The following is a 26473-nucleotide window of genomic DNA, read 5'->3' as shown; positions in this document are numbered from 1 at the left end:
TAAATACCTAGGTGTCTGGCTAGACTGTAAACTCTTCTTCCAGACTCATATAACATCTCCAATCCAAATCAAATCAAGATCGGCTTTCTATTTCCGCAAAAAGCCTCCTTCACTCACGTCGCCAAACTTACCCTAGTAAAACTGACTATCCTACCGATCCTCGACTTCGGCGATGTCATCTACAATAGCTTCCAATACTCTACTCAGAAACTAGATGCGTTTATCATAGTGCCATCCGTTTTGTTACTAAAACACCTATACCACCCACCACTGCGACCTGTATGCTCTAGTCGGTCTGGCCCTCGCTACATATTCGTCGCCAGACCCACTGACTCCAGGTCATCTATAAGTCCATGCTAGGTAAAGCTCGCCTTATCTCAGTTCACTGGTCACGATAACAACACCCACCCGTAGTCCGCGCTCCAGCAGGTATATCTCACTGATCATCCCAAAAGCCAACACCTCATTTGGCGGCCTTTCCTTCCAGTTCTCTGCTGCCTGTTGACTGGAACGAATTGCAAAAATCGCTGAAGTTGGAGACTTTTATTTCCCTCACCAACTTTAAACATCTGCTATCTGAGCAGCTAACCGATCGCGTCAGCTGTACATAGTCCATCTGTAAACAGCCCACCCAATTTACCTATCTCATCCCTTACTGTTTTATTTATTTACTTTTCTGCTCTTTTGCACACCAGTATCTCTACTTGCACATGATCATCTGATGATTTATCACTCAAGTGTTAATCTGCTAAATTGTAATTTTTTCGTTCCTATGGCCTATTTATTGCCTACTCCTCATGCCTTTTGCACACAATGTATATAGACTCATTTTTTCCCCCTACTGTATTATTGACTGTTTATTGTTTACTAATGTGTAACTCTGTGTTGTTGTCTGTTCACAACTGCTATGCTTTATCTTGGCCAGGTCGCAGTTGTAAATGAGAACTTGTTCCAACTAGCCTACCTGGTTAAATAAAGGTGAAATTAAAAAAATTAAAAATGGAGCGCAATTACTTTTCCTATAGTTAACAATACTTATCTGCAGAGCACAGGAGGTTGGTGGCGATTTAATTGGAGAGGACGGGCTTGTGGTAATGGCTGGAGCGGAGTAAGTGGAATGGTATCAACTACATCAAACACATAGCTTCCATGCTTGATGCCATTCAATTCACTCCGTTCTGGCCATTTTTATGGGCCGTCCTCCCCTCAGCAGCCTCCTGTGCTGCAGAGTAACATTTAGCTGTAAATACAGATATAGTAGCTAGCTTCTACAATGGAGGCTTCCATGGAGGGATGACTGAAGGGTTGAGTACCTAAATGGGTATTTGCGGTGTCCATTTTAGGTCGGGTTCAGTCTCAGGATGAAATGTATTAGCTGAGGATAAGTGTTGGTTTCACAAAGATAGAGATACCAACCTTCAACTCTTCTTTTCCTCCTTCTTCATCTTCTTCAGCCCTCTCAACATCCACGCAGGTCTGTGATGCCATACTGGAAGGCAATCTTCTCATACTCACTGGCTGGAGCCTTCTGGAGGATTTCCCATACATCCTCATCAGGCTCACTTTTGACCTGGGACTTAGAGGCACTGGCACAGAAAGATGACACAAGGGGACAAGGTAAGCCACTGTCTGAAGCCACACTTAGCATTATCATTAGGCTACATTACTGACCATGCACAGTAACAGTTAGGTCTACTCATGCTCAATAGGCTCACTTATACATTTTCTTCATTATAATTTTTTTTCATTTTCCATTACAATTTTATAAGTCAAATTTGCATTCAGGTTTCACTCAAAACTCATTGCAGTCTTCACATAACAATCAGATAGCATATTATATATCGAAACAATTGTTTCTTACCGATGACCTGGTGAACCTTTAAAACAACTGCTGCACTCATTCCGAAGCAGAACCCAAGCGACATGCATGACAAGACAAACCAAACAGATTAATACACACATCAATATTACATTGCAGTACCCAAAATCGAATTATAGCACCCTAGAACCACCCATGAAGACCGCAAACAAGCGCAACAACTACAACAAATTAATTTCTGCTGCAATGGTCTGCGACATGCAGAAAAGTGCCATAGCTATTGTAAAATATTGAAAATAAATTCTGATTAATCTGAATTATACAGAACATCAAATCAGAATAATTTTTATGCATTATGATTTTTGAAAAAAAACATTCACATAAACAAGAGATCCTAAAACAATGTGTTTGCCAGTATAGGTCAATACATGACATCAAGGTAAATGCCAGGGCATGAAATCCACTAGACTAGGAGATGGGTTTGACATTAAGGGATTGAGTGAGATGGAACAATGTCTGTGTGTGATGGGGGCTAAAATAAACCATTAAATAAAATAAATAAACCATTAAAAAAGGTGGAGTCGTGACTGGATATGGAAGGTAGGTCTTGAGAGTCAGTGATGACTCATTGTGATGATGCAGTGACACTCACAGGGAAGAAACAGGTGTAGACCACAAAGTGTTGTGAAAGCTTCTAGTGCATTCAGATGTGTGCTAAATTCCCTGCACTCTCAGAATTTTTTTGCTATCTAGAACCTAAAAGGGTCCTTTGGCTGTCCCCATAAGAGAACCCATTTCAGAACCCTATTTGGTTCCAGGGAGAACCCTTTTGGGTTCCATGTATAACCCTTTCCACAGAGGGTTCTACATGGAATCCAAAAGGGTTTTACCTGGACCAAAAAAGGGTTCTCCTATGGGGACAGCCAAAGAACAGTTTTGGAACCTTTTTTTCTAATAGTGTACTGCTCTATGTGTTCTAGCTTGTTTGGTAGAGTGACAGAGTCTTCTGCAGGGCATGAGGGGTGTGAGTGTGCTAGGCAGAAGTAGTCTGGGACCAGTATGAGATCAGCAGGAGGACTCAAGATGCATTGTGAGTAGGCAGCAAGACTGACCTGAATTCAGGTTAGTGATAAAGTATCTGGGAAATCATGTCCATAAATCCATCTGTTGGGTAAACTAGTAGTAGTCACTTACTCTCTGTATAGTGAAATCCAGTGAAGAAACAGAGGGGGGGGGGGGGGGGTGACAAAGAGAGATGGACACAATGAGATAACATGCCCAAGAGAAACAAGCTTACTGATTTGGAAAATAATGCTGTTACTCACCTTTTCTTCAACAAGGCACTGAAGTCCAACTCTCCTGCTTCCTCGCTTCCATCCATACTGCTGTAGAAATATCAGCGCCAATAACACAATGTCAGTACCCTATCAAAGCAATGTATTCTTACAGTGTAGTTATCATCATCACCATAAGAGATGAGCAGCACCCTTGAAAACAACAGTAAACATGTTGTCCCCCACGAATGATGTTCAGTTAATTACTATAGCTCCTGCCTTGGACGAATCAGTGTAATTTTGTAAATGCCGGATCTCTGTGGCAAGATGTATCATTCACCCACGTTTTTTTAAATCAGGCCAGTACTGTCTGAGATATCGCRTGTGACTAACGTACGAAGGAACGGACAGAGACAAATCCACAGTCCCCTCCCCGATTTCATAATGGGGGACAATGATAGACAGTAGCAGAAAGGGTCTTGACATTTTTTCAAGGTGGAACACAGGGAGCTGGTAGATATTTTAAGGGGTAAGAAACAAAGAGAACTTTGGTACGCACTGTAAATATAGTATAATATAGATGGATAGAGACAGACAGGCTGTCTTTTCTGGCATGCTTACCCTGTACTAGCGTAACCATGAGAAGCAACAATCTTCCAAACAAAAACAAACCACTCAAAGTGAATGCCAGCACCTGGTCAAAATCCCCATGGAATCTGTATTCCACACTGATCAATGTGATGAGGGATCTCAGGGAGAGGACAGCAGTTTTATATGCGGCTGGAAGTGTTTATCTTTTTCCTCTGATCTCTGAAGCGATCAGGATTAAACGAGGGCCTGGTGGTTTATGTGGTAGAATTACAACACACGGCGGTGACTTCCTCCAGTGATATCTCTCATCCGACAGCCCTGGAGAACCAGTGCCACAGAAAAGCCTGTGTGTCTTAACACATCCTGGCACTTTCAATACCATCAAACCAGGGGCAAGACCAAAACTCACTACGTCGGCTCAATGTTTGTGCAGCTGGCTCCGCTGTTTTGATAAAGACCCAGAGGTAGATCAGAGAGAGAGTTTGAGTGACATATAAAGTTGGTGTGCTGTTAAGCTGCTTGTTAACCCAGCCTATTGTACTCTCTCACCTCCAAACCAGAAGCTGGTTCTGTCAAAGTCGACACAATGACAGTGTTCAAGCTGTCAAGCTAAAGGATGACCCAGTGGATTTAACATCTAAGGTGGTCTCTTTAAAAGATGAGTTAGGTCAAACCCTGTCTCTTTCACACCAAGGCTGTCTTCTCAAATTCCAGCGAGGAAGTTACATATTCCCAGAAACTGGCTCTGTTTGGCCAAAAAGGAAAGCAGAAAAAAAGAGGGACTGAAAAGCTTTCCCTGAAGTCTTTTTGGTAATCAGAGGCTCCAGTGTTTGGATATGAACCCCCAATGTTGCAGCAAACACCCCTCCCGCCACTACCTTCCTGATGGTCCACTTCTCTTCTTAGCAGCTCCACTTCTGACAAGTTGGCATTGCCAGATAGTTATTTCTCTCACATATCCAAAGGACTGTATAGATACTATTACACCCCATTTACTTATTGTGTATTGGCACATACTGTATACAAAAAAAGAGAAGCATTTAAATAACCGTCCAACAATATGCACAGACTGCTAGTTTGGGGCTGTCGAAAAATGCTTTTGTTAATACCATTGTACAAAGTTAATTTGTGTTGTTTTGTTGATACAGCTTGCTAAATAACAACTTGATATACTTTTAACTTTCGCACACGCACACACACCAGTAGAGGCTGCTGAGGGGAGGATGGCTCATAATAATGGCTGGAACAGAGAGAATGGAATGGCATCAAACCATGTGTTTGATGTATTTGATACCATTCCATTTATTCCACGCTAGCCATTACCTTGAGCCCGTTCTCCCCAATTAAGGTGCCACCAACCTCTTGTGACACACACACACACAGAAAGAAAGAAATGTTTGAGCTTACGGTGCGCCTGAAAGCTGCCCTGATGTCAAACCCCTCCACAGCCCGGGCCTCTGAAACATGATAGAATAATCACTTATCTCTTCTCTATCATTGATTTTTATACCACAGGTACTATAAAAAAATAACTGAATTTACTGTATGCTTTAGCAAGGAAAGGCACTAAGGAGAAAATAAGAACAATTGTAATTTCTGTTAATCTGCCCCTAGGGATTGTACTGTGTGTGAGGGCACCCACCATGCACAGTTAGGTCAAAGTTGCAGCTGTCGAACTTGTTCCGGGATGACACCTCACTGTAAGCTCCAGCGAAGCTGGGCTTGGCTGCAATGATCTGCATCTCAAAGGTGTAGACCTGAAATCAAAGGCCAAAAAATTCCTGGTAATAATAATGTCAGCCAAAACCATAAAACCTCTGAAGTCTTTTGCAAGGTGATCTCTAGGACTTTCCTGAACAACTTTTAACAGCTCATTGCAGTGTCCAACCTATCATGATGTTCAGAACTGTACATTGGTGACAACAGTATGTARCATGCYCATGKATGGGAMAAARGTCTAACCTTAGAGTTACGATCATAAAGCTCCTTGAGCTGCAGGTTCTTTCCAGACTTGCTAGCCAGGTCCATCCACTTCCCCTTAAACCACTTGATGGTGGGCTTCTTCAGCAGTGAAGCAGCATTCACTTTAGCCACAAAATGTATGTTCTCACCTGGACACAACAGTAGGGAAACATGCCTTGACATGGCCATAACATCTTTATGAATGGCTTGCATGAATGGTTATGATCTCTGGGGTACTGTTCCCTAATGTCTGGTGTCTAACTAAGTCGCTCTGGAGGAGAGAGTCTGCTAAATGACTAAAATGTAATGGTGTCACTCACCCACAGCGACCTCCCCACTCTGGGGTTTCTCTGTAAACAGGCCAGTGAGGTCTGTCTTCGTGTCAGGGGCTTGACTTTCTGGGAAAGGAACAGGAAAATGTTAAACAGAACAGAGCTAGGGAGAAGCTGGGAGAAAGTAAACTACCGAGGATTGTTAAACCATCTGTTTTTTTGTGTTTTTTTCTTCACAGAAGCTCTGTGGAAGGTTGTGAGGCTAATACAAAGCTAAATTGTGATACTGGCAAGCGCAGTGCACAAGTTTTTCAGTGRAGTATATTACAATGTATCCGTTTCCATGCATTGTGACCCTACAACATCACCACAAGCGTGTATCCAGTAGCTCAAAGGATCGGTGGAAACAATCTGTAAACATTGGTCTAACCATCAAATCCTGGAGTGTCATGTGCCTGTATATTGGCACCTGGCTGAGGTGCTGCTGGTGTAGTGTCCGCTGCTGCAGGGGTCTCTGCTGGGGTTGGGGCCTCCACTGGAGCTTCAGTGTCTGTAGCAGCTGGATCTGAAGCTGCTGGGTCCCCTGCTCCACCCTGGGCTTCCTCTGGTAACAAAGAGTTAACAATGAGAGACTCATAGAACTGAATGTTTCTCTAGTTAGTAGACTAAGTGTACCTTGGACTGTAGGCCATATACACTGAGTCTACARAACGTTAGGAACACCTTCCTAATRTTGAGTTGCACACCCCCCCAGGCCCATGTTGACTCCAATGCTTCCCACAGTTGTGACAAGTTGGCTGAATGTTCTTTGGTGGTGGACCGAAGAAAAACTCAGATAATACTTTAATTCCCTTTTGACCAACATTTTAATTGCATAGACAATCCGGGGAAATCCACAATATCAAAAGTGTCACACAAGCAGGAAGATGGCATGCTTGGGGGGGGGGGGGGTTCATGCAGGAACTAATGAGATGATTGAGGAGGGGCATCATGCAGGAATCAATGGGATGCTCGAGGGGTCACATTTTGTGGCGAAACTTAGCCTATGCGCATGCTCTCTCTTAACTCATAAAATGTCTTAACATTTGAGAGTGCTTTGTTTCCGTAGGCCTATTGCTTGATGTTGTTTTCTCAAATTGATCAACATGTTTGTTAAATCAATGTTACATATGAACGTACAGTAATCGCTAGGTTGACAAAATGTCATTCCCTTACCGTTTTTTGCAACATTGTACACATTTTTATTCATGTTTGGTAGGCCTWCAATATGTTGTTGCATTTCATTGACTATTTCTTCYCCTCTGAGTGGGCACAATGTTTATAATGCACATGGACATTTGCAAGACTCACAAGGCAAGAGATTTCCATAAAAATTGTTTGTTTGCTGTTTGTCCATGGCACTCCCCATCTGTTTCAAATGTGCAGTAGTCATTGAGAGAGTGTTGAATTTGGTCAACAAAAAATGGAATTGCTCATTTGCTACGTGAGGCTTATTTGATTGAATAGAAGTTCCGTAAATATTAGGTTGTTACGAATGCACTGATATAAGTGAATGCACGTGGCATTTCGGCAACTTTGAAAAAAMCCACTTTATATCAGAGTTGTGCCTGTTGTCATAGAGATAGATAGAGGAYTYATCATGGATATAACCCGTTTTAACATGGACATTGCCATTGAGGATTCCACCATTTTAAAGTAGTCAACTGGRTGGGAATTCCTATTAGTTGGGAGCAATCAGCCAATGAAGCAGAAGATAATTGCTTACTTTAAAATGGAGACAGCCTCAATGGCGCTGCCCAGGTAGTCACAGACGCTATAATGGCACAGATATACAGTATATCTCTATAGCCTGTTGTTCATACAAGTATCTTCCCTCTCATTAGCTAGAATGGTCCCACCTGATCTCACCTCTTCCTGCCTGCCTGCCTGCCTTCCATCTTTAAAGGACATGTATTTCCATTGTTGGAGCGGTCAATCGACTRTCTTGTCAATATAATAGACAATCTTTTGGTAGATGGCTCTGAGTGGGCCTATCTGTAATGTATTTGTGCGCGGGCGCTTTCTAATAGTTGTAGATGGCCTTCCTGCGAGGACATCAATATTATGAATGACTCGACTGTGAATTGTGCATTAAATAAGTTCTGATGATTATTATGTCTGCTTTAGACTGTTATTCCACATTGAAGGGTAATGAAGGATTTTTGAATGAATATGCATTTACATTACCAGTTATAATCGCCTGTTTCGGTCATTTTTAGGAGGCTGATATGAGCCTGTTATACCCCAACCTGAGTCTGGAGTAGACAGATTTGCCTGCCTCTAGGCATTCYCTTTTTCATTATAAGTGTTATTAGAAGTTTGGAAATATCAATTTTTGATTACTTTGTCAATATTGTCAATTGAATGTCTGGATCACCATTGACATAAATAAAAGCACAACTTCTGAACCTGCCTGCCTCTTGTAACATTTCTGCCCTTACCACTGCTACAAGGTCCCTATTTTACACATTTGTCTACGCTTATCTAGCAAATATTTCCATTTATCAACTTTGAACGGATCAAGTTTCCATGTGCTATCTCCTGTCAGATGCCTCTTGTGACTATCTATCCTGAGCACTTGCTGCTGTGGTTACTCATGAGGAAACAATCTGTTTGTGTCAGGCCAGGGTGAAGGTCATCAGGGAGGGTTTGATGTGAATCACAGCAGCMCTGGACAGGCTGGAGCTGCTCCAAGTCTGAGCTCTCCACAGCCACTCTCTCTCTCTGACCCCAGGCATTTTATCAAACCACACACAGTTCCTACTGCCAGGCTGAAGGGTACATGTTGCTGTGTGATCAACTATGTAGGTAATGTTACAGTACACACTGTGCTCTGTGCTTGATGAAATGAAACATACTGAATGATTGTCTAAAACAGACTGTGATTGAGGTGATAACAACCAGCAGTGCAACAAACAGTGCTCAGTGTTCAACAAACATGTTTATGGTGTTTGGTGGCCTCTGTGCTCGGTGTTCCTCACACTGTGCTCATAGGTGAGTATGGCTCTGGACACAGGTCTACAGCCTCATAGACTCCCACCTTTCTTCTCCTTCACTTTCTCCTTCAATTCCAATTTGACTTCCTCCATGACTTCTTTCTCCTTCACCTTTAGGTCAAACTTGACTTTTGACCCTCCGGCRATCACTGCATAGGCAGTGCCGTCCTCCTTGGTGACTTCTTGGATGGTAAGTGAGTGCTTGTTTCCATCTGCCTTGATCACATACTTGTCGTCCGAGACAAGGTCCTTTGTGTTGCACTGCCATCTCACCTTCGCATCAGGCTTCTCTGTCTCTGTCTCAAAAACCACTGTTGCCCCTTCCTCTGCCACCTGAGTCTTTGGTTTCTTGGCAAATGCTGAGACTGGAGAGGGAAGGATGGGTCAGAATGAAATTATTCCCTTTAAGATGCCCAGTTTGTCATGGATTTYTGCAGTAAATTGTGATGTAAAACCTTTGAAGTGCACTATGATGATACACCATAGTAGTTCTATTATCAAAATGGAAGCACTTAAGGTTACAAATAAGGTTMTACAGTGCATTCAGAAAGTATTCAGACCCCTTTCCTTTTTCCACATTTTGTTACGTTACAGCCTTATTCTAAAATGGAATCAATAAATTGTTTCCCTCATCAATCTACACACAATACCCCATAATGACAAAGCAAAAACAGGTTTTTCGAAATGTTTGCAAATTTATAAAAATAATAATAACTGGAATACCTTATTTACATAAGGATTCAGACCTTTGCTATGAGACTTGAAATTGAGCTCAGGTGCATCCTGTTTCCATTGATCATCCTTGAGATGTTTCTACAACTTGACTGGAGTCCACCTGTGGCAAATWTAACTGATTGGGCATTGTTTGGAAAGGCACACACCTGTCTATATAAGGTCCCACAGTTGACCGCACATGTCAGAGCAAAAACCAAGCCATGAGGTCGAAGGAATTGTCTGTAGAGCTCCGAGACAGGATTGYGTCAAGGCACAGATCTGGGGTAGGATACCAAAACATTTCTGCAGCATTAAAGGTCCCCAAGAACACAGTGGCCTCTATCATTCTTAAATGGAAGAAGTTTGGAACTCCCAAGACTCTTCTTAGAGCTGGCCGCCTGTCCAAACTGAGCAATTGGGGGAGAAGGGCTTTGGTCAGGGAGGTGGCCAAGAACCCGATGTTCACTCTGACAGAGCTCCAGAGTTCCTCTGTGGAGATGGAAGAACCTTCCAGAAGGACAACCATCTCTGCAGCAATCCACTAATCAGGCCTTTATAGTAGAGTGGCTAGACGGAAGGCATTCCTCAGTAAAAGGCACATGACAACCCGTTTGGAGTTTGCCAAAAGGCACCTAAAGGACTCTTAGACCATGAGAAACAAGATTATCTGGTCTGATGAAACCAAGATTGAACTCTTTGGCCTGAATGGCAATGATCACGTCTGAAAGAAACCTGGCACCATCCCTACGGTGAAGCATGGAGGTGGCAGCATCATGCTGTGGGGATGTTTTTCAGCAGCAKGGACTAGGAGACTAGTCAGGATCGAGTGACAGATGAACGGAGTAAAGTACAGAGAGATCCTTGATGAAAACCAGGTCCAGAGCACTCAGGACCTCCGACTGGGGCAAAGATTAACCTTGTAACAGGAAAACAACCCTAAGCACACAGCCAAGAAAACGTAGGAGTGGCCCAGCCAGAGCCCAGACTTGAACCCGATCGAACATGTCTGGAGAGACCTGAAAATAGCTGTGCAGTGACGCTCCCCATCCAACCTGACARAGCTTGAGAGGATCTGCAGAGAAGAATGGAAGTAACTTCCCAAATACAAGCTTGTAGCATCATACCCAAGAAGACTCAAGGCTGTAATCACTGCCACAGTGCTTCAACAAAATACTGAGTAAAGGGTCTGAACACTTATGAAAAGGTGATATTTACGGTTTTAAATGTTTATACATTTGCAAAAAAATCTAAAAAACWGTTTTTGCATTGTCATTGTGGGATATTGTGTGTCGATTGATGAGGGGCAAAAAAAACAATTTTATCAATTTTACAATAAGGCTGTAATGTAACAAAATGTTGAAAAAGTCAAGGGGTCTGAATACTTTCCGAATGCACTGTATATAACCTTAATTGTACCCCTATTTTGAATTCAGTTGAATTAATCAATTGAAATTGATAAATGCTGAAAAGGCTGATCTTATCATTGCAATCATCTGCATTGCAGTGGATTGATATCAGAGCTCTCCAATGTGTTGTTAATGAGAGCTTTTTATTGTCTAATACATTTCTCCTCTCTGTGAGTTGTATCAGGTGTTTTATTACCCTCTAACCAGAGAATGGTTTCCAATCAGCTCATTACATCACAAATTAAATGACCTCCACATGGAGCAAGACGACCCTATTGGTTTAAATATAGAATGCATTTGTGCCCCACTAATAAATGCACTCAGCAGGCAACCCCAGTGACAGGGGCACAGGTAGCACAGTAGAGGGATTAGTGAGACACTATTTTAGTTGCGCAGCGAGCATAGAAAGAATGTTACGCCTGTTCTGGGCTTCCAAGTGTGCTCCCTTTTTCAGGCTAGTGATGACTGGTATCTCTTCCTTAACCTCAACGGTGTATTTATTGGGCCTATTTATATTACATTTCACTCAAATTCCTCCATATAAAGTAAAGTAAATGAGAAAAAAATATAATATGAGGGTTGAAACATATTTTGAACTAACAATCGTTATTGTAAAAAGAAAATGAAAAAATAACAAGCAAGCAAAGCAGTTAGCTAGCATTAGGACCAGTAAGTGTTTACCCAATTAACTTATATAGTTCACCTGTATCTTCTAGTTCTTGTTTTATTTCAGTCCAAATGGTTCACCACAAACTATTTCTTCATCAGTTGGGGAATTCAAAACCCCAAAACCCCAAAGTGCAAAGCATCTTTGTATCAGTAGAGAGACTCATTCTACATTTAAAAGACGCTTCAACAAAAAACAGATTTACAGAATAATTATCTGTTGATAGCAGGGTCTTGATGTTAATGCTAAATTACTCAAACAGYCCATGACTGTTTGGGAGATCTSGAACGCTAGATGTCTTAGCAGACATACTGTATCTKAGTAACTGATACTGGGAGGAGGCTGCATTGTCATCTGATCTGTTGAGTTGCTCTTTCCACAGTGAATGGCAATGCTTTCCGTCTGACCCAAAAAAGTGGAAAGTCATTTGTCTGGTTAGAATCCTGTGAGTCATTTCTGGATCATCTGCACATGATGAGTGATGTTTACACATGAACTCAGTGGTGCATGAAATGATGCACTCTGAATTTTGAACTTACGCTTACATACACTCCCCTRTGTATTTATTTGGACAGTGAAGCTAAAACTTTGAGATCAAATGTTTTATATGAGGCGACAGTACAGAATGTCACATTTTATTTGTGGGTATTTTCATACATATCTGTTTTACCGTTTAGAAATCAATGCACTTTATGTATCTAGTCCCCCCATTTGAAGGTGTCATAAGTATTTGAACAAATTCACTTACCATGTATAACATTTTGTCAAAAGTGTATTATTTGTTCCCATATTCATAGCACGCAATGACTACATCAAGCTTGTGACTGTACWAACTTATTGGATGCATTTGCAGTTGGTTTTGGTTGTGTTTCAGATTATGTTGTGCCCAATAGCAATGAATGGTAAATAATGTATTGTTTCATTTTGGAGTCACTTATATTGTAAATAAGAATCAAATATGTTTCTGAACACTTCTACATTAATGTGGATGCTACCATGATTATGGATAATCATGAATGAATCGTGAATAATGATGAGTGAGAAAGTTACAGATGCACAAAGGTCATGACCCCAAAACATGCTAATCTCTCACCATTTTTTGGGGGGTATGATATTTATGCCTCTGTAACTTTCTCACTCATCATTAGTCATGATTCATTCATTATTATTTGTAATCAAGTGAATTGGTCCAAATATGACACCTTCAAATGGGTGGACTAGATACATAAAGTGCTATCATTTCTAAACGGTGAAACAGATCATATCTGGGAGACTAGTCAGGATCGAGGGAAAGATGAACGGAGCAAAGTACAGCGAGATCCTTGATGAAAACCTGCTCCAGAGCACTCACAACCTCCGACTGGGGCGAAGGTTAACCTTCTAACAGGAAAACAACCCTAAGCACACAGCCAAGAAAATGTAGGAGTGGCTTCAGGACAAGTCTCTGAATGTCCTTGAGTGGCCCAGCCAGAGCCCGGTCTTGAATCCAATCTAACATCTCTGGAGAGACCTGAAAATTGCTGTGCAGTGACGCTCCCCATTCAACCTGACAGAGCTTGAGAGGATCTRCAGAGAAGAATGGGAGAAACTCCCGAAATACAGGTGTGCCAAGCTTGTAACGTCATACCCAAGAAGACTGGAGGCTGTAATCGCTGACAAATGTGCCTCAACAAAGTACTGAGTAAAGAGTCTGAATAGTTACATAAATGTGATATTTTTTTATACATCTGAAAATCTTTCTAAAAACCAGTTTTTGCTTTGTAATTRTGGGGTATTGTGTGAAGATTGATGAGGAGGGGAAAAACAATTCAATCCATTTTAGAATACGGCTGTAACATAACAAAATGGGAAAAAGTCAAGGGGTCTGAATACTTTCYGAATGCACTGTACACTCCCTTTACAGTTTCAATGGATCAAATAGAGAGAAAACCTGCACAGAAGACATGCATAGCTAATATGAAGCTGAAGAGGCAGGCATTGGCAAAGTTCCCCCTTGTAACAGCAACAACTTTCAAACGTAACCTCTCTGAAATGCAACTGTGAAGACAAGAAACTATAACATGAGATGATCAGTGATCAAAAGTCCCACCAGTCCCACAGGTTGGGAGGGATTTGTTATTACAGAGGGAAAAGGGAGAGGAGGTAAAAAATCCAGCGACGTCTTTAGAWAGCAGCTGGAGATACAGTGATGCTGAAGTAAAATGAGATGGAATCTGATCAGGCACACTTACCTGTTTTTTGGACCGGCTCTGGCATCCTGATTGAATGTGTCTTCCAGAAAGTAACCAACAATAAATTACACGCTCCTTCCTAGCTCACCACTTGCGTTTAATAGTGGGGCTCCTGAGCAACCCCCCTTCACAACAGTACTAACCCACCCTCTTTTGTCACGATGTCTAGACCCAATCCCCTTTCTGTCCGGCAATGAGATAATAGACGTGCACCTCATCCCTCCCTGTCCCTCCACCCCACATTCACACAACCCCCAGACCCCTCTGACCTCCTGCAGACCATATTTCAACCATCTCTTCTCCCAACACCTGAGCTGCATGACAGGCAAAGCGAGTGAGGGAGGGAGGGAATGGGAGGTGGGGGGTTAAATTTAGAACCTGAGTCCAGCAACGTCTCCTGCTCTTTCTAGATTTGTGCCGCTGCCTGGTCTTGCAAAAAGTAGTAGCCGCTTCAGAAAACAGCAGACAGGAGACTAGAGCAATCCTTTTATCTGTTGGCAGGAATGTGAGTGCTTTTCCCCTGGTGAACAAGGACTTCCAGGACTTCCAGGAATCCTTAAATGGCCGTATGCACAGCTTTCCATCATCCATCGGGTTAATTTAACATTAATTTTCTGAACAGGCAGCACTGTAAACAACAAAATATTTTTCCTGATGTTCGTAATGTAACAATACTTTTTCATGTAAAACAAGTATTCCAAATGGCAGTCAATTTTACATCTGAACTTAATTTCCCTAGGAAGTAATACACATATATGTGGGACCTTTACCCTCTCTAAATCCTGTTCTGGTTGAATCATACACTGTTCCCTGACACACTGGAGCTTAGCATCTTATTAGTAGGGGCCTACCGTCTGAAGCCTCGGCTTGGTGGCATAGCGAGAACATGACAGACTGACTGGAGTAAAATATTATGGAGTTTGGAGGCGGGCGATAATAAGGCATGTCTGACCCTGATCCTGAACACTACATCCTGATAATTTTATCATTTTTCTTTTTGTGTTTTACCTTGGCCTTGTGTCTGCCCAGTTTTCTCAAGTGTCCCAGCAATTACCGTAAACTACAGTACCAGTCAAAATTTTGGACACACATACTCATTCCAGGATTTTTCTTTATTTTTACTATTTTCTACATTGTAGAATAATAGTGAAGACATCAAAACTATGAAATAACAGTAGTAACCAAAAAAGTGTTAAACAAATAGAAATATGTTTTACATTTGAGAGTCTTCAAAGTAGCCACCCTTTGCCTTGACGGCAGCTTTGCACACTCTTGGCATTCTCTCAACCAGGTTCATGAGCTAGTCAATTCATTTCAATTAACAGGTGTGCCTTGTTAAAAGTTAAATAGTGTAATTTATTTTCTTCTTAATGTGTTTGAGCCAATTAGTTGTGTTGTGACAAGGTAGGGGTGTTATACAGATGATAGCCCTATTTGGTAAAAGACCGAGTCCATATTATGGCAAGAACAGCTCAAATAAGCAAAGAGAAATGTCAGTCCATCATTACTTTAAGGCATGAAGGTCAGTCAATTCGGAAAATATCAAAAACTTTGAAAGTTTCTTCAAGTGCAGTCACAAAAACCATCAAGCGCTATGATGAAACTGGCTCTCATGAGGACCGCCACAGGAAAGGAAKATCCAGAGTTACCTCTGCTGCAGAGGATAAGTTCTTTAGAGTTAACTGCACTTCATATTGCAGCTCAAATAAATGCTTCAGAGTTCAAGTAATAGCCACATCTCAAAATCAACTGTTCAGAAGAGACTGCGTGAATCAGGCCTTCATGGTCGAATTGCTGCAAAGAAACCACTATTTAAGGACACCAAAAATAAGAAGAAACCTGCTTGGGCCAAGAAACATGAGCAAAAGACATTAGACCAGTGGAAATCTGTCCTTTGGTCTGATAAGTCCAAATCTGAGATTTTTGGTTCCAACCGCCATGTCTTTGTGAGACGCAGAGTAGGTGAACGGATGATCTCCGCATGTGTGGTTCCCACCGTGAAGCAGGGTGGAGGAGGTGTGATGGTGTGGGGGTGCTTTGCTGGTGACACTGTCAGTGATTTATTTAGAATTCAAGGCACACTTAACCAACATGGCTACCACAGCATCCTTCAGTGATACGCCATCCCGTCTGGTTTGTGCTTAGTGGGACTATCATTTATTTTCCAACAGGACAATGACCCAAAACACACCAGGCTGTGTAAGGGATATTTGACCAAGAAGGAGATTGATGGAGTGCTGCATCAGATGATCTGGCCTCCTTAATCACCTGACCTCAACCCAATTGAGATGGTTTGGGATGAGTTGGACCGCAGAGTGATGGAAAAGCAGTCAACAAGTGCTCATCATGTGTGGGAACTTGTTCAAGACTTTTGGAAAATAATTCCAGGTGACGATGGTTGAGAGAATGCCAAGAGTGCGCAAAGCCGTCATCAAGGGAAAGGGTGGCTACTTTGAAGAATCAAAAATATATTTTGATTTATTCAACTTTATTGGGGTTACTAAATGATTCCATATGTGTTAATTCATAGTTTCTACAATGTAGGAAATAGTCAAAATAAAGAAAAACCCTTGAATGAGTAGGTGTTTCCAAACTTTTGACTGGTACTGTATACAGTTGAAGTCGGAAGTTTACATACACCTTAGCCAAATACATTTAAACTCAGTTTTTCCCTATTTCTGACATTTAATCAGAGTAAATATTCCCTGTCTTAGGTCAGTTAGGATCACCACTTTATTTTAGGAATGTGAAATGTCAGAATAATAGCAGAGAGAATGATTTATTTAAGCTTTTATTTATTTCATCACATTCCCAGTGGATCAGAGGTTTACATACACTCAATTAGTATTTGGTAGCATTGCCTTTAAATTGTTTAACTTGGGTCAAAAACTTCAGGTAGCCTTCCACCAGCCTTCCACAATAGGTTAGGAGAATTTTGGCCCATTCCTCCTGACAGAGCTGGTGTTACTGAGTCAGGTTTGTAGGCCTCCTTGCTCGCACACACTTTTTCACAAATGTTCTATAGGATTGAGGTCAGGGCTTTGTGATGGACACTCCAATATCTTGACTTTGTTATCCTTAAGCCATTTTGCCACAACTTTGGAAGTATGCTTGGGGTCATTGTCCATTTGGAAGACCCATTTGCGACCAAGCTTTAACTTCCTGACTGATGTCTTGAGATGTTGCTTCAATATATCCATATAATTTTCCTCTCTCATGATACCATCTATTTTGTGAAGTGCACCAGTCCCTCCTGCAGCAAAGCACCCCCACAACNGGTGCTGTAGGGAAAATACACTTAAAACTATTATCTGTCTCTTGATGGTGTTCTCCCTGGATACCTCACTTTGCGTCACTTTTCACTGCAGACTGTGCCCTGTGCTCCCATCATAGAGCTGTGTCAGCACCCAGAATTATTTACACCTACAGGCTTCRGCTGCCACATAACTGGGCTGGGGGTGGGTGGATGGTGGRGGAYGGGGTGGCCTTGTMTGCTGCCAGTGGGCCCAGTAAAGTTTCCAYGGCTGCCCACATGTCTATATATTATCTGGCTCGGCCACTGGGGTTCTGCGTACATGGCTGTGATTCCCAGAGGATTTGCTAAAGCCAGTCTGTGATGTGCTGGAACAATGTGAGGATGAGTCGACTAAAACCACATGACGTGTGAGAAATAGAAATGCTTTCGAGTTCATCACGTGCAGATATGTAACTGAGTCATGCCAACATACAAACATGCCAACATGTGTTATACAGAGAGCACATAGAGTACGGGAAAATAACTGGTCATATACACTTTCATACAGTTCAAACAGGGGTCTATGATTGAGAGCATGGGAGAAATATCCCTGTGTTGGTATTCCTAGGCTAGGAATAGATTGCACCCCAGCTCGGAGGAGGCAAGGGTCTGTGCTATATCTCAGAACACAAGCAGATGATAAGGGCTGGGTGACAAGCCTCTTCACCCTCTCCCATTTCAGGAACAAGTCAATGGGTTGTTACAGGGAAGTAATGGTCAAGGGGACAGTCCAAAAAGTTTGCAGGTTAAACCTCCCAATGTTCAGAAGGGTTTACTTCCCAAAGTCTTGAGCTAACATGAGTTAGTATGAAATACACATGTAATACCATCAATCAAATATACAAGCTTTATACCACGGCTTGGCTGAATTCTCAATTCTGATTAGCAAAAGCTAATGTATAATATGTTGTGTTTGTGTGCTGCTACACCAAAGGTTAAGCAAGAGGAATTGCATATCCAAAGTCAGTGCATCTCAGAGTGTCAAATCAATTTCATTAATGCTAAAGAGTTCTTTATCACAGTCTTTTTCTTTGTTTACATTGCATCCAAGTCTAATCGATGTCAAATGTGCACAATGGTCAGTGAGTCCAACAGTGCGCAGAAGTCAGTGAACACAGACAGCTTTAAGAAAGGAGATCTCTGAGGACTTCTAGTGGTCATCTGTATTACCACTCCTGTAAGCTTTCTGGTGATAATGATTGACAGTATCATTTGAAACGGTGCTGTTTCTACGTGCTATAGAATGTAAAAGGTCCAGATGTGATTGTGCAATCATTGAGTTGTAGGAGCAAAACTTGCTAATTGTCAGATTCCATTAAGACATTGGCTTAGACGTTCACATAAATGCTTTTTACAAGAGCAGCAAAAACAGTTATTGTTGATTTGAGCACAATCAATAGTTATTACATTGATAACCATCTTGCATACTATATACAGTTAACTATCTCTCTCTCTCTCTCTCTCTCTCTCTCTCTCTCTCTCTCTCTCACTCTACCCTTCTTCAGGACTTCCACTATGTTTCTCCCTCTACAAATGGGAATATGGCCTCCTCTCCAAGTGAGACCTCCCCCCCAGCACTTCACCACTGAACTGATAAGTCAGCTTCTTCTTGACCTTTTTGACCTCGCCTGTCTTGCCATAGTTGCGAAGAGCCCGTGCCATCTTCTGGTAGGTCATTTTCTTGCGGTTSCCCTTCTGTACGCCCCACCGATGTGCCAGTGCCTCCTTGTGTTTCGAGGAGAACTGGAAGGTGCCCTTGTCCCTGTCCACCCACCAGATACTGTCCTTCATGTCCCCATTCCTCAGCAGATCCAGCAGGAACTGGTACAGACGGATCTTCTTCTTGTTGCCTATATTAATGTTGACAAAATGACAAAATGGTTAAACATGCAATGAATCAGTTGAGGAGGTTCCCTACCTATGACCTACATGGGGTAGGATTATTGTGACCTCAAAAGCTAAATCATCATGTGAGATATTAGGTATGCATTTATGAAAGAATTCCCTACCCAATTCTCCTCTTGTTACGTGGGCAATGTGGTCCCTCAGACACTCTTCATCAGACACTTCTAGTGGAGGGCTGCGGCCTCCTGGCTCCTCGTCGTCTGAGCTCCTCATCGTCTGAGGAGAGGGGTGCAAGTAGCCCATGGCACGAGGGTAATATGGCACCTTGGACACCACAAACAACAATAACCATGTAGTCATTACAATACAAAACCATTACAATTACAACCAATTACAATACATTATTTTTGGAGCAGTATTCAATGAGAAATTACAACTAAACAAATTAGATACCATGCTGATCATGTTATATACACAGTGAGGCGCAAGTGTTATTAATGACGGCAACCATTTTTACTCCCCCAATCATTTATCACCAGCACAGGTGGCTGGTGGCACCTTAATTAGGGAGGACTGGCACATAGTAATGGCTGGAACGGAATAAATGGAATGGTATCAAACACTCCATTCAAGCCATTATTATGAGCTGTCCTCCCCTCAACACCCTCCTGTGAATACTCACTCCCTTGAATTTATCAAGTGACAGTGGAGTTGAATGAATACTTATGTGGGAGAAAAAGAGCTTCAACGCAAATTTMCATAAAGTGTAGTCAACTTTGTTCTAAGGGCAGAAATAATCTGATTGGTTTAGGGCAGAACCAATCCGATTGGTTTCTAACTCTGAATCTTGTAAATAACTTTGAGTTAACAAGTTGTAATGTTTTAAAATCATTTTTGACAGTAGTCAAACAAAGGTGACAGTATCTCTAAGATACAACTGGTCTCCTGACTTGAAGCGAAGAGTAAAATGTAGCAAACTAGCAGCCTTATGCTAAGCTAATCAGAGCCTCTCAGCTACTCATGTTGAATTAATAAATAGAATATTGAGTCATAGAATAAAACTAGCTAGGTCTCAAATATACCTGTAAATCGGCTCCCAGTTACTTTATCAAAAATATTTAGTTAAATAAGCTATATAAACTTCTGGGGTAAGAAAAGTAAAATGCTAAGCTAAATGTAGCTTAGCTGAACAGAAACCTACCTCCTACTAATGTTGAATTATAAAATAAAAATAGGTAGCTAGTTAGGTCTCAAATCTGCCAATAGGTCAGTTAACATTTGTTTTATTAAAAGTTTAGTTGAATAAGCGATATCAACAAAAAAAATGGAACAGACTGTTTATGCTACCCTGGGGGCAGAAATGTTAGTTTGGGTCAAGATCCCTTGGTGCCCTAAGGGCAGACTTTAAGCAAACTGGAATGCATTGTTTAAATGCTTCCTCGGGTGCAGTAGTGTTCATTTTGGTTTGGATCACTTTGGTGCCCTAAGGGCAGAATTCAAGCACAAAAGGTGATACAAAAAAGTATTTACTGCCCTAGGGACAGCCATGGACATATGGTAATTTCCATGTAAAAGGACCCATGAGCACCAACATGTGAAGTTCATAGGAGAAATTAAGGCAGATATACCTTTTTCAACCATTTGCCATCCTAAAAATGACTATCATGTTAAGTAAAGACCCCTGCCAACTAATATCAACACGTTCATTATTACATTTGGATACATGTTTCTGCCTGTAAATTTAAGAAACATTGCCTTGTGCTTTGAAATTCCGTTACCAAAACCCTGCAAATCTTTAAGATATTTTCTAATTTCTCTCCCTCATGAGGAAGGAGGATAATGAAAGGTCACAGAAGTAACAAGTACACCTATCAATTATTATTGTCACGATCGTTGTTACGTGAAAGAGAGGAAGACCAAGGCGCAGTGTGAAATGAACACATATTTAATCAACGAAGACGAAGAACACTTACAAACTAAACAAAACAACAAACCGACGACCATGAAGCTATAATAATGACAAGTGCAGACACAGGCAACTTAAACATAGACATAGACAGTCACCCACAAACTACCTAATGACTATGGTTGCCTAAATATGGCTCCCAATCAGAGACAACGATAGACAGCTGTCTCTAATTGAGAACCAATCTAGGCAACCATAGACATACATACACCTAGACTAAACATTGCCCCATAAACATACAAAAACCCCTAGACAATAAAAAAACACATACCTCCCCCATGTCACACCCTGACCTAACTAAAATAATAAAGAAAACAAAGATAACTAAGGCCAGGGCGTGACAATTATAGTGTTTTTACTGATATCAATTTTGTTAATAAATTATTAAATGATTAAAACTTGGTAACGGAATTTCCCAAAACTCGGTAATGGAATATCTGCAATTTAATTGGCTACAATGGGAAATCATAGTAGTCACAAACCACAGTTAGGTTCACAAGTTTGGACAGCACAGTACTATACAGTACCGTAAATAAAAGTAGAGTAGAGCTCAGTACAGTAAAGAAAAGTACAGTACAGTACAGTACTGTATTGTAAAGTACTGAACTATACTCTACTTTACTGTACTCTACTGTACTCGATTGTACTCTACTGTTCTGTGCTCTGCTGTACTGTACTCTACTGAACTCTACTGTGTTGTACTTTGATGTCCAAACTTATGAAACCTAGACGTTCGTTCTATGACTGGTTCAGATTTGGTTAGTTTAGGACCAAGCAAATTTGGTCTTGTTTGGGGGCAGAGCTCATTAAAGTAATAGCCGTTGTGTAGAATAATCCCCAAAATATGCAAAGGAGGATATTGCATATGTATACCTTTGTGTACCTATTTAGGATAGATCCCCATGAAGAGAATGACATTCATATCCATAGTTATGCATTTCTGTGTAGTACAGATCAGGGACCCATGATGAAATTCTGTTACCGCAATTAATTTAACCAGTGTAAATCCACTTCACCTATTGTAGTTCCATAACAAAAAATAGATTTTTTCAAAGTCAAGGTGTCATGTCATAGCTGACACCCCATTCTTTCTGCAGACATTGTTGAATCCTAATTCTGAAATTTTACAGAAATTCTGTTACCAAACTTTGAATCTGCACAGATCTTCCAGTAAATGTGTTTTTGTAAAATTTTCTGTGTAAATTGTTAAACGTAGCCCTTGTGCATAGAGCCCTGGTGCACTGTATGGTTTGTTAAACTTTAAAATAAATTGTTTTTGTTTGACATACATTTTAAGTGAACAATCTGAGTCGTGGAATTGCCCTTTTCTAAATCCTATTGTTATCGTCACCCAAACTAACATTTACTGGCATATTTGAGACCTAGCTAGCTAGCTCTGTTCTTTGACTCAACATTAGTAGAAGATAGCTATCTGCTAGCCAATTAGTTCTGTTTTGCTTAGCATTTTGTATTGATGCCTCTGGAGCAGCATAACTATCCATCCCTGTTGTTTTTGTCATAAAGCTTATTCAACTTAACATTTCAATAAAGCAAATGTTACCTGACTTATTTGTATATTTGACACCTAGTTAGCTATAGTAGTTATATTTATTAATTCAACATGAGTAGCTAAGAGGTTGCTAAATGCTTAGCTAACTAGCTTGCTCTGATTAGCTTAGCATGTCACTGCTAGCTTGCTACATTTGACTCTGTTTCAAGTCAGGAGACCAGTTGTATTTTAGAGGTATTGGCACATTTGTCTTCCTACTCATAAAAACAACTTGTAACTCAAAGTTTTATTGACATGATTCTCAGTTCAAACCTTCGCCATGTTTTTAAGAGTAGTATATCTGTTAAACTCTGCCCATTGACCTGTTCTTGACAATATAATCATCTCAAGTTAGCCCAGCGGTCGCAAAGATTTTAGGACACCGCCCCGCTGCATGAGGTGTRATATGTGGTTGCTGTTATTGCAGTTTGACTGTTTGGCTGTGCAAAATCCTGGCAAAACATTCAGCACACAGTTCTAAAAACCCACTGTTTCTGCTCTGAGRCAGTATRWMWRTTMCAYTTWAAAMWRRRAWSWKYAWYTWWWRRGMKWKKMTSAKCAACGCCTTATAATTGATCTTCCCAGTTTTAAATGTAACTGACATACTGTCTCAGAGCAGAAACAGTGGGTTTTTAGAACTGTGTGCTGAATGTTTTGCCAGGATTTTGCACAGCCAAACAGTCAAACTGCAATAACAGCAACCACATATCACACAAGAAGACAGACAATGTTCTCTGTGTGTGTGTGTGTGTGTGTGTGTGTGTGTGTGTGTGTGTGTGTGTGTGTGTGTGTGTGTGTGTGTGTGTGTGTGTGTGTGTGTGTGTGTGTGTGTGTGTGTGTGTGTGTGTGTGTGTGTGTGTGTGACATAATGTTGGGGAGGCCACTTCTGGTTAAAAAAAGAATTATTTGTTCATCAGCCGTTAGTGAGTTGGCAGATTATTGTTCTGTAGCAACACCAGCAGGCCCCAGTTAGGAAAAGGCCACAATGTCAAACCACCTGTGTGTAGGCGCACCCTACATCCTCCACGCAACACAGCTCACCAGTAACAAACAGTAGCCCAGATACATTTTCATTGTCATATCTTTATCTGAGCCATTTTATCTGAAGCCAGATGGTTGATTTTATGTTTACCTGTTATTAAACCTTTCTGAAGCATTGCTATTGCACTAGAGGGGACATGTAAACAAGTTCTGCTACTTGCTTTAGTCCTGAACATTCAGAACATTCTCTATTAGTCATGTACACTACATCTGCTTGAAAAGAATGACCAACTCCAACGCTCTGTCTGTGTTAGAGGAAAAGAGAGGTCAGGGGTCAGGGGGTGGGCTCACCGGTGGGGGTAGGGCATGGTTGTGTCCCCCAAGGCCAGGGTCCAGAGAGAGAGTGTCAACATCGCTGTAACGAGCCATACTGGGTAGATGTAGCTGCTGGACACTCTGGAGCTCAGTGAAGTGGCCCTCTGGGAGGTTGTCAAAGTCCAGAGGATGAGCATGATGAGTGGCGTGATAGTCCCAGTGTTCTGAACAGAGAGAAGCATTTTAATTGTTCATAGCGTAAGAGGTAGGTCTGAAGGAAGTGTACACTAAATGGCAATGTTCAGATGGAATAGAATAGAGAAAACCTATTTGACTACAGATTCCAAATATACAATGTCTGCTATACATTTAAAGTGTTCAGCAAAATGTTTTAGGCAGTTTCCTGTTCACACATCTTTGCTTTGGCAGTTGCCTTTTTCTTTCTTTTTAGCCTGAATGTCACAAATGTGTTAAAACGTGTAGCAACTCTAAAAACATTCCGCAGGTAAACATGTTTTAGTGATCTGTTGTGTTCTGTCCTGACACTGCACCAGAGACTTGCCATTCTTTTATTTTATATTTATCAAGCATACTGTAATAATTTAGTTTGTKAAATGGAGCAGAGCCTATATAATTCTACAGCTCCTACTAGTAAATACCAGTTTATTCTTGCAGTAGGATCAGTTGATTACAGGAGAAAATACAACCAAACCTCTCCATTTCAATAAACCCCAGGGGGGAAAGTTGTGCCTGACAGAAATGGCATCTGTTTCCTGTACTCCATGGGGGCAACATGGTTGGCTCCAGCTGCAGTGTCTTTGATACTTTTTATGTACAGTATTGTCTTTAATACAGCTACTGTGTGTGATTTCCTCAGGCCTGGTCAAACACATACAGTATCTAGTTGGGCCGGCACTATTCACTTCCGTATAAGTGATTTTCAAATTGTTTATTTCGTCTACAATTATGCAATGGTAAGTTCATCAGAGAAAGCAACATTATTTTTTAAATGTATATCATTGTATCATAGTTACCAAGATTATCAATAGATAATACATGAGGTATTAATACTAGGAACAATGTTGTAGTGTTTTAAAGCTCACCTCCTTGACTCTCTGCATCGATGACATACGGATATGAATATTCGGACATTTGTTGTCTATAGATGTCGGGTTCGTACATGTCTTCTGATGCCTGTTAAAACAAAAATAATATCCTCAACTGAAATCATAACAAAACTTCACATAATGTTTTACTATTGTTTCCTAGGAACTGAAACTTAACATCCATATACAAATTGCTTTCTGCCCTTGATAATGTGTATTGATAATGACATTGCTGAACAACATTTTGAGCTTTTTAAACTTCATTGACATTTACTATAATACTTTTGCTGGGKTTTTTTCATGGTTGGTCATAACCTTACAAAATTGATTGTTGTGAAAAAACATATTGTTAGTTGTATAAACTATTATGTTAGAAATATTGTTCTTTTGCCAGTATGTAGACCACAAAAGTAACAACATTGTGTACCAGTTTAAGAGTTTGAAATTGAATGATGTTACAGTAATCTATTAACATATTTTAATTAATTATCATAATTTGAAAAATTCAATGTTAATATGAAATTCAAACTTGAATTCAGTGAGCTTGAGATGCATTTTCTGTATAAGTACATCCTGTGGTAGTACATAAACTCAACAAATAACCACATACCTGTACATACTTGGGCCTATAACTGAATTAACACAAATTGTTTGACTCATTGTGTACTTACAGGACCAGGTGAGATGAGGTACCCCTCCATTCTGTACGGATGCAACATGAAGGCTTCTTCTTGAACCGACCTACTTCAGGCACTTAGCTTCAATTGTTTCTCACACTCTTTCAAAACTTTTCCCGCACCATTGCACAACGTTTACCAAATTTCCACTCACCAAACGAAACCCAAAATGTCTGCCTCTGCCTACACAACTTTATCCACTTGTAAGCCAAGCTATTCTCTGGGACTCAAATTTTGTCTAAGAAAATAAAAGAAATTAGCCCTACTCAATGACTGAAAATTAAAAGGGAACCTGATATTTTGACTTCTGTATATCTTTGTGGGTGTACACATCTCAGTGTGTCTGGTGGCGGTTCCTGGTCATTGGTGATTTGTCAGGGGGAGATTCTAACACCTCACATTTATTAAGGCTCAATTGCGTCGCCTCCCAAACCAGCCAATCATTTCAAGGCCTGTCTTAACTGTCAGTCTTCTAGCACAGCATCATCTGTCAGTGGATAGTATCTTTGCATCTCATTGTGACCATTTTGCCAACCAAACTAAATGTGKTTTTTTTTGTGTGGCTAAAGTGCAGGTTTCCATATTCATATACCTTGCATACACTATACAAATCTATGTGAATATTACAAATCTAATATTAAACATTTTTAGCATGTTTCAATGCCAGACACCTTAACATTGTCATCTCACATTTTAAACTGGTTTAATTCCTACTTCTCAGACCAGTATCAGTGTGTACATTGGATTTGGTGTTCAGCAAGGTTCGGC

At 40.9% G+C, this 26473-nt stretch overlaps 2 protein-coding genes and 1 long non-coding RNA gene across 3 annotated transcripts in view; 1 reads left to right on the top strand and 2 right to left on the bottom strand.

The window, feature by feature from the left end:
* The window catches only part of mybpc3 (myosin binding protein C3), a 43295-nt gene extending 29170 nt beyond the window's left edge, over positions 1-14125 (bottom strand). The window contains 5 exon segments of the mRNA XM_070447331.1: positions 5647-5795; positions 5967-6044; positions 6349-6522; positions 8998-9318; positions 13972-14125. Coding sequence (XP_070303432.1) covers positions 5647-5795; positions 5967-6044; positions 6349-6522; positions 8998-9318; positions 13972-13996 — 747 coding nt within the window. The 5' untranslated portion in view covers positions 13997-14125.
* A 3974-nt stretch (positions 14126-18099) lies between these two features.
* Positions 18100-25789, bottom strand: LOC111974559 (transcription factor PU.1). The gene is made up of 5 exons (XM_024002359.2): positions 25700-25789; positions 25026-25116; positions 23959-24146; positions 19276-19435; positions 18100-19116 (listed from the first exon to the last, which is right to left on the bottom strand). Exons 1-5 carry the CDS (start codon positions 25745-25747, stop codon positions 18794-18796), a joined length of 810 nt encoding a protein of 269 aa, XP_023858127.1. The 5' UTR covers positions 25748-25789; the 3' UTR covers positions 18100-18793.
* Positions 24098-26003, top strand: LOC139028846 (uncharacterized). The gene is made up of 2 exons (XR_011481087.1): positions 24098-24187; positions 25702-26003. It is a non-coding gene; the product is annotated as an uncharacterized lncRNA (long non-coding RNA).
* The last annotated feature ends 470 nt before the right edge of the window (positions 26004-26473 follow it).

Source organism: Salvelinus sp. IW2-2015, linkage group LG15, assembly GCF_002910315.2.
Source record: "Salvelinus sp. IW2-2015 linkage group LG15, ASM291031v2, whole genome shotgun sequence".
Classification (NCBI taxonomy): Eukaryota; Metazoa; Chordata; class Actinopteri; order Salmoniformes; family Salmonidae; genus Salvelinus; species Salvelinus sp. IW2-2015.
This window is presented reverse-complemented; position numbering and strand designations above follow the sequence as displayed.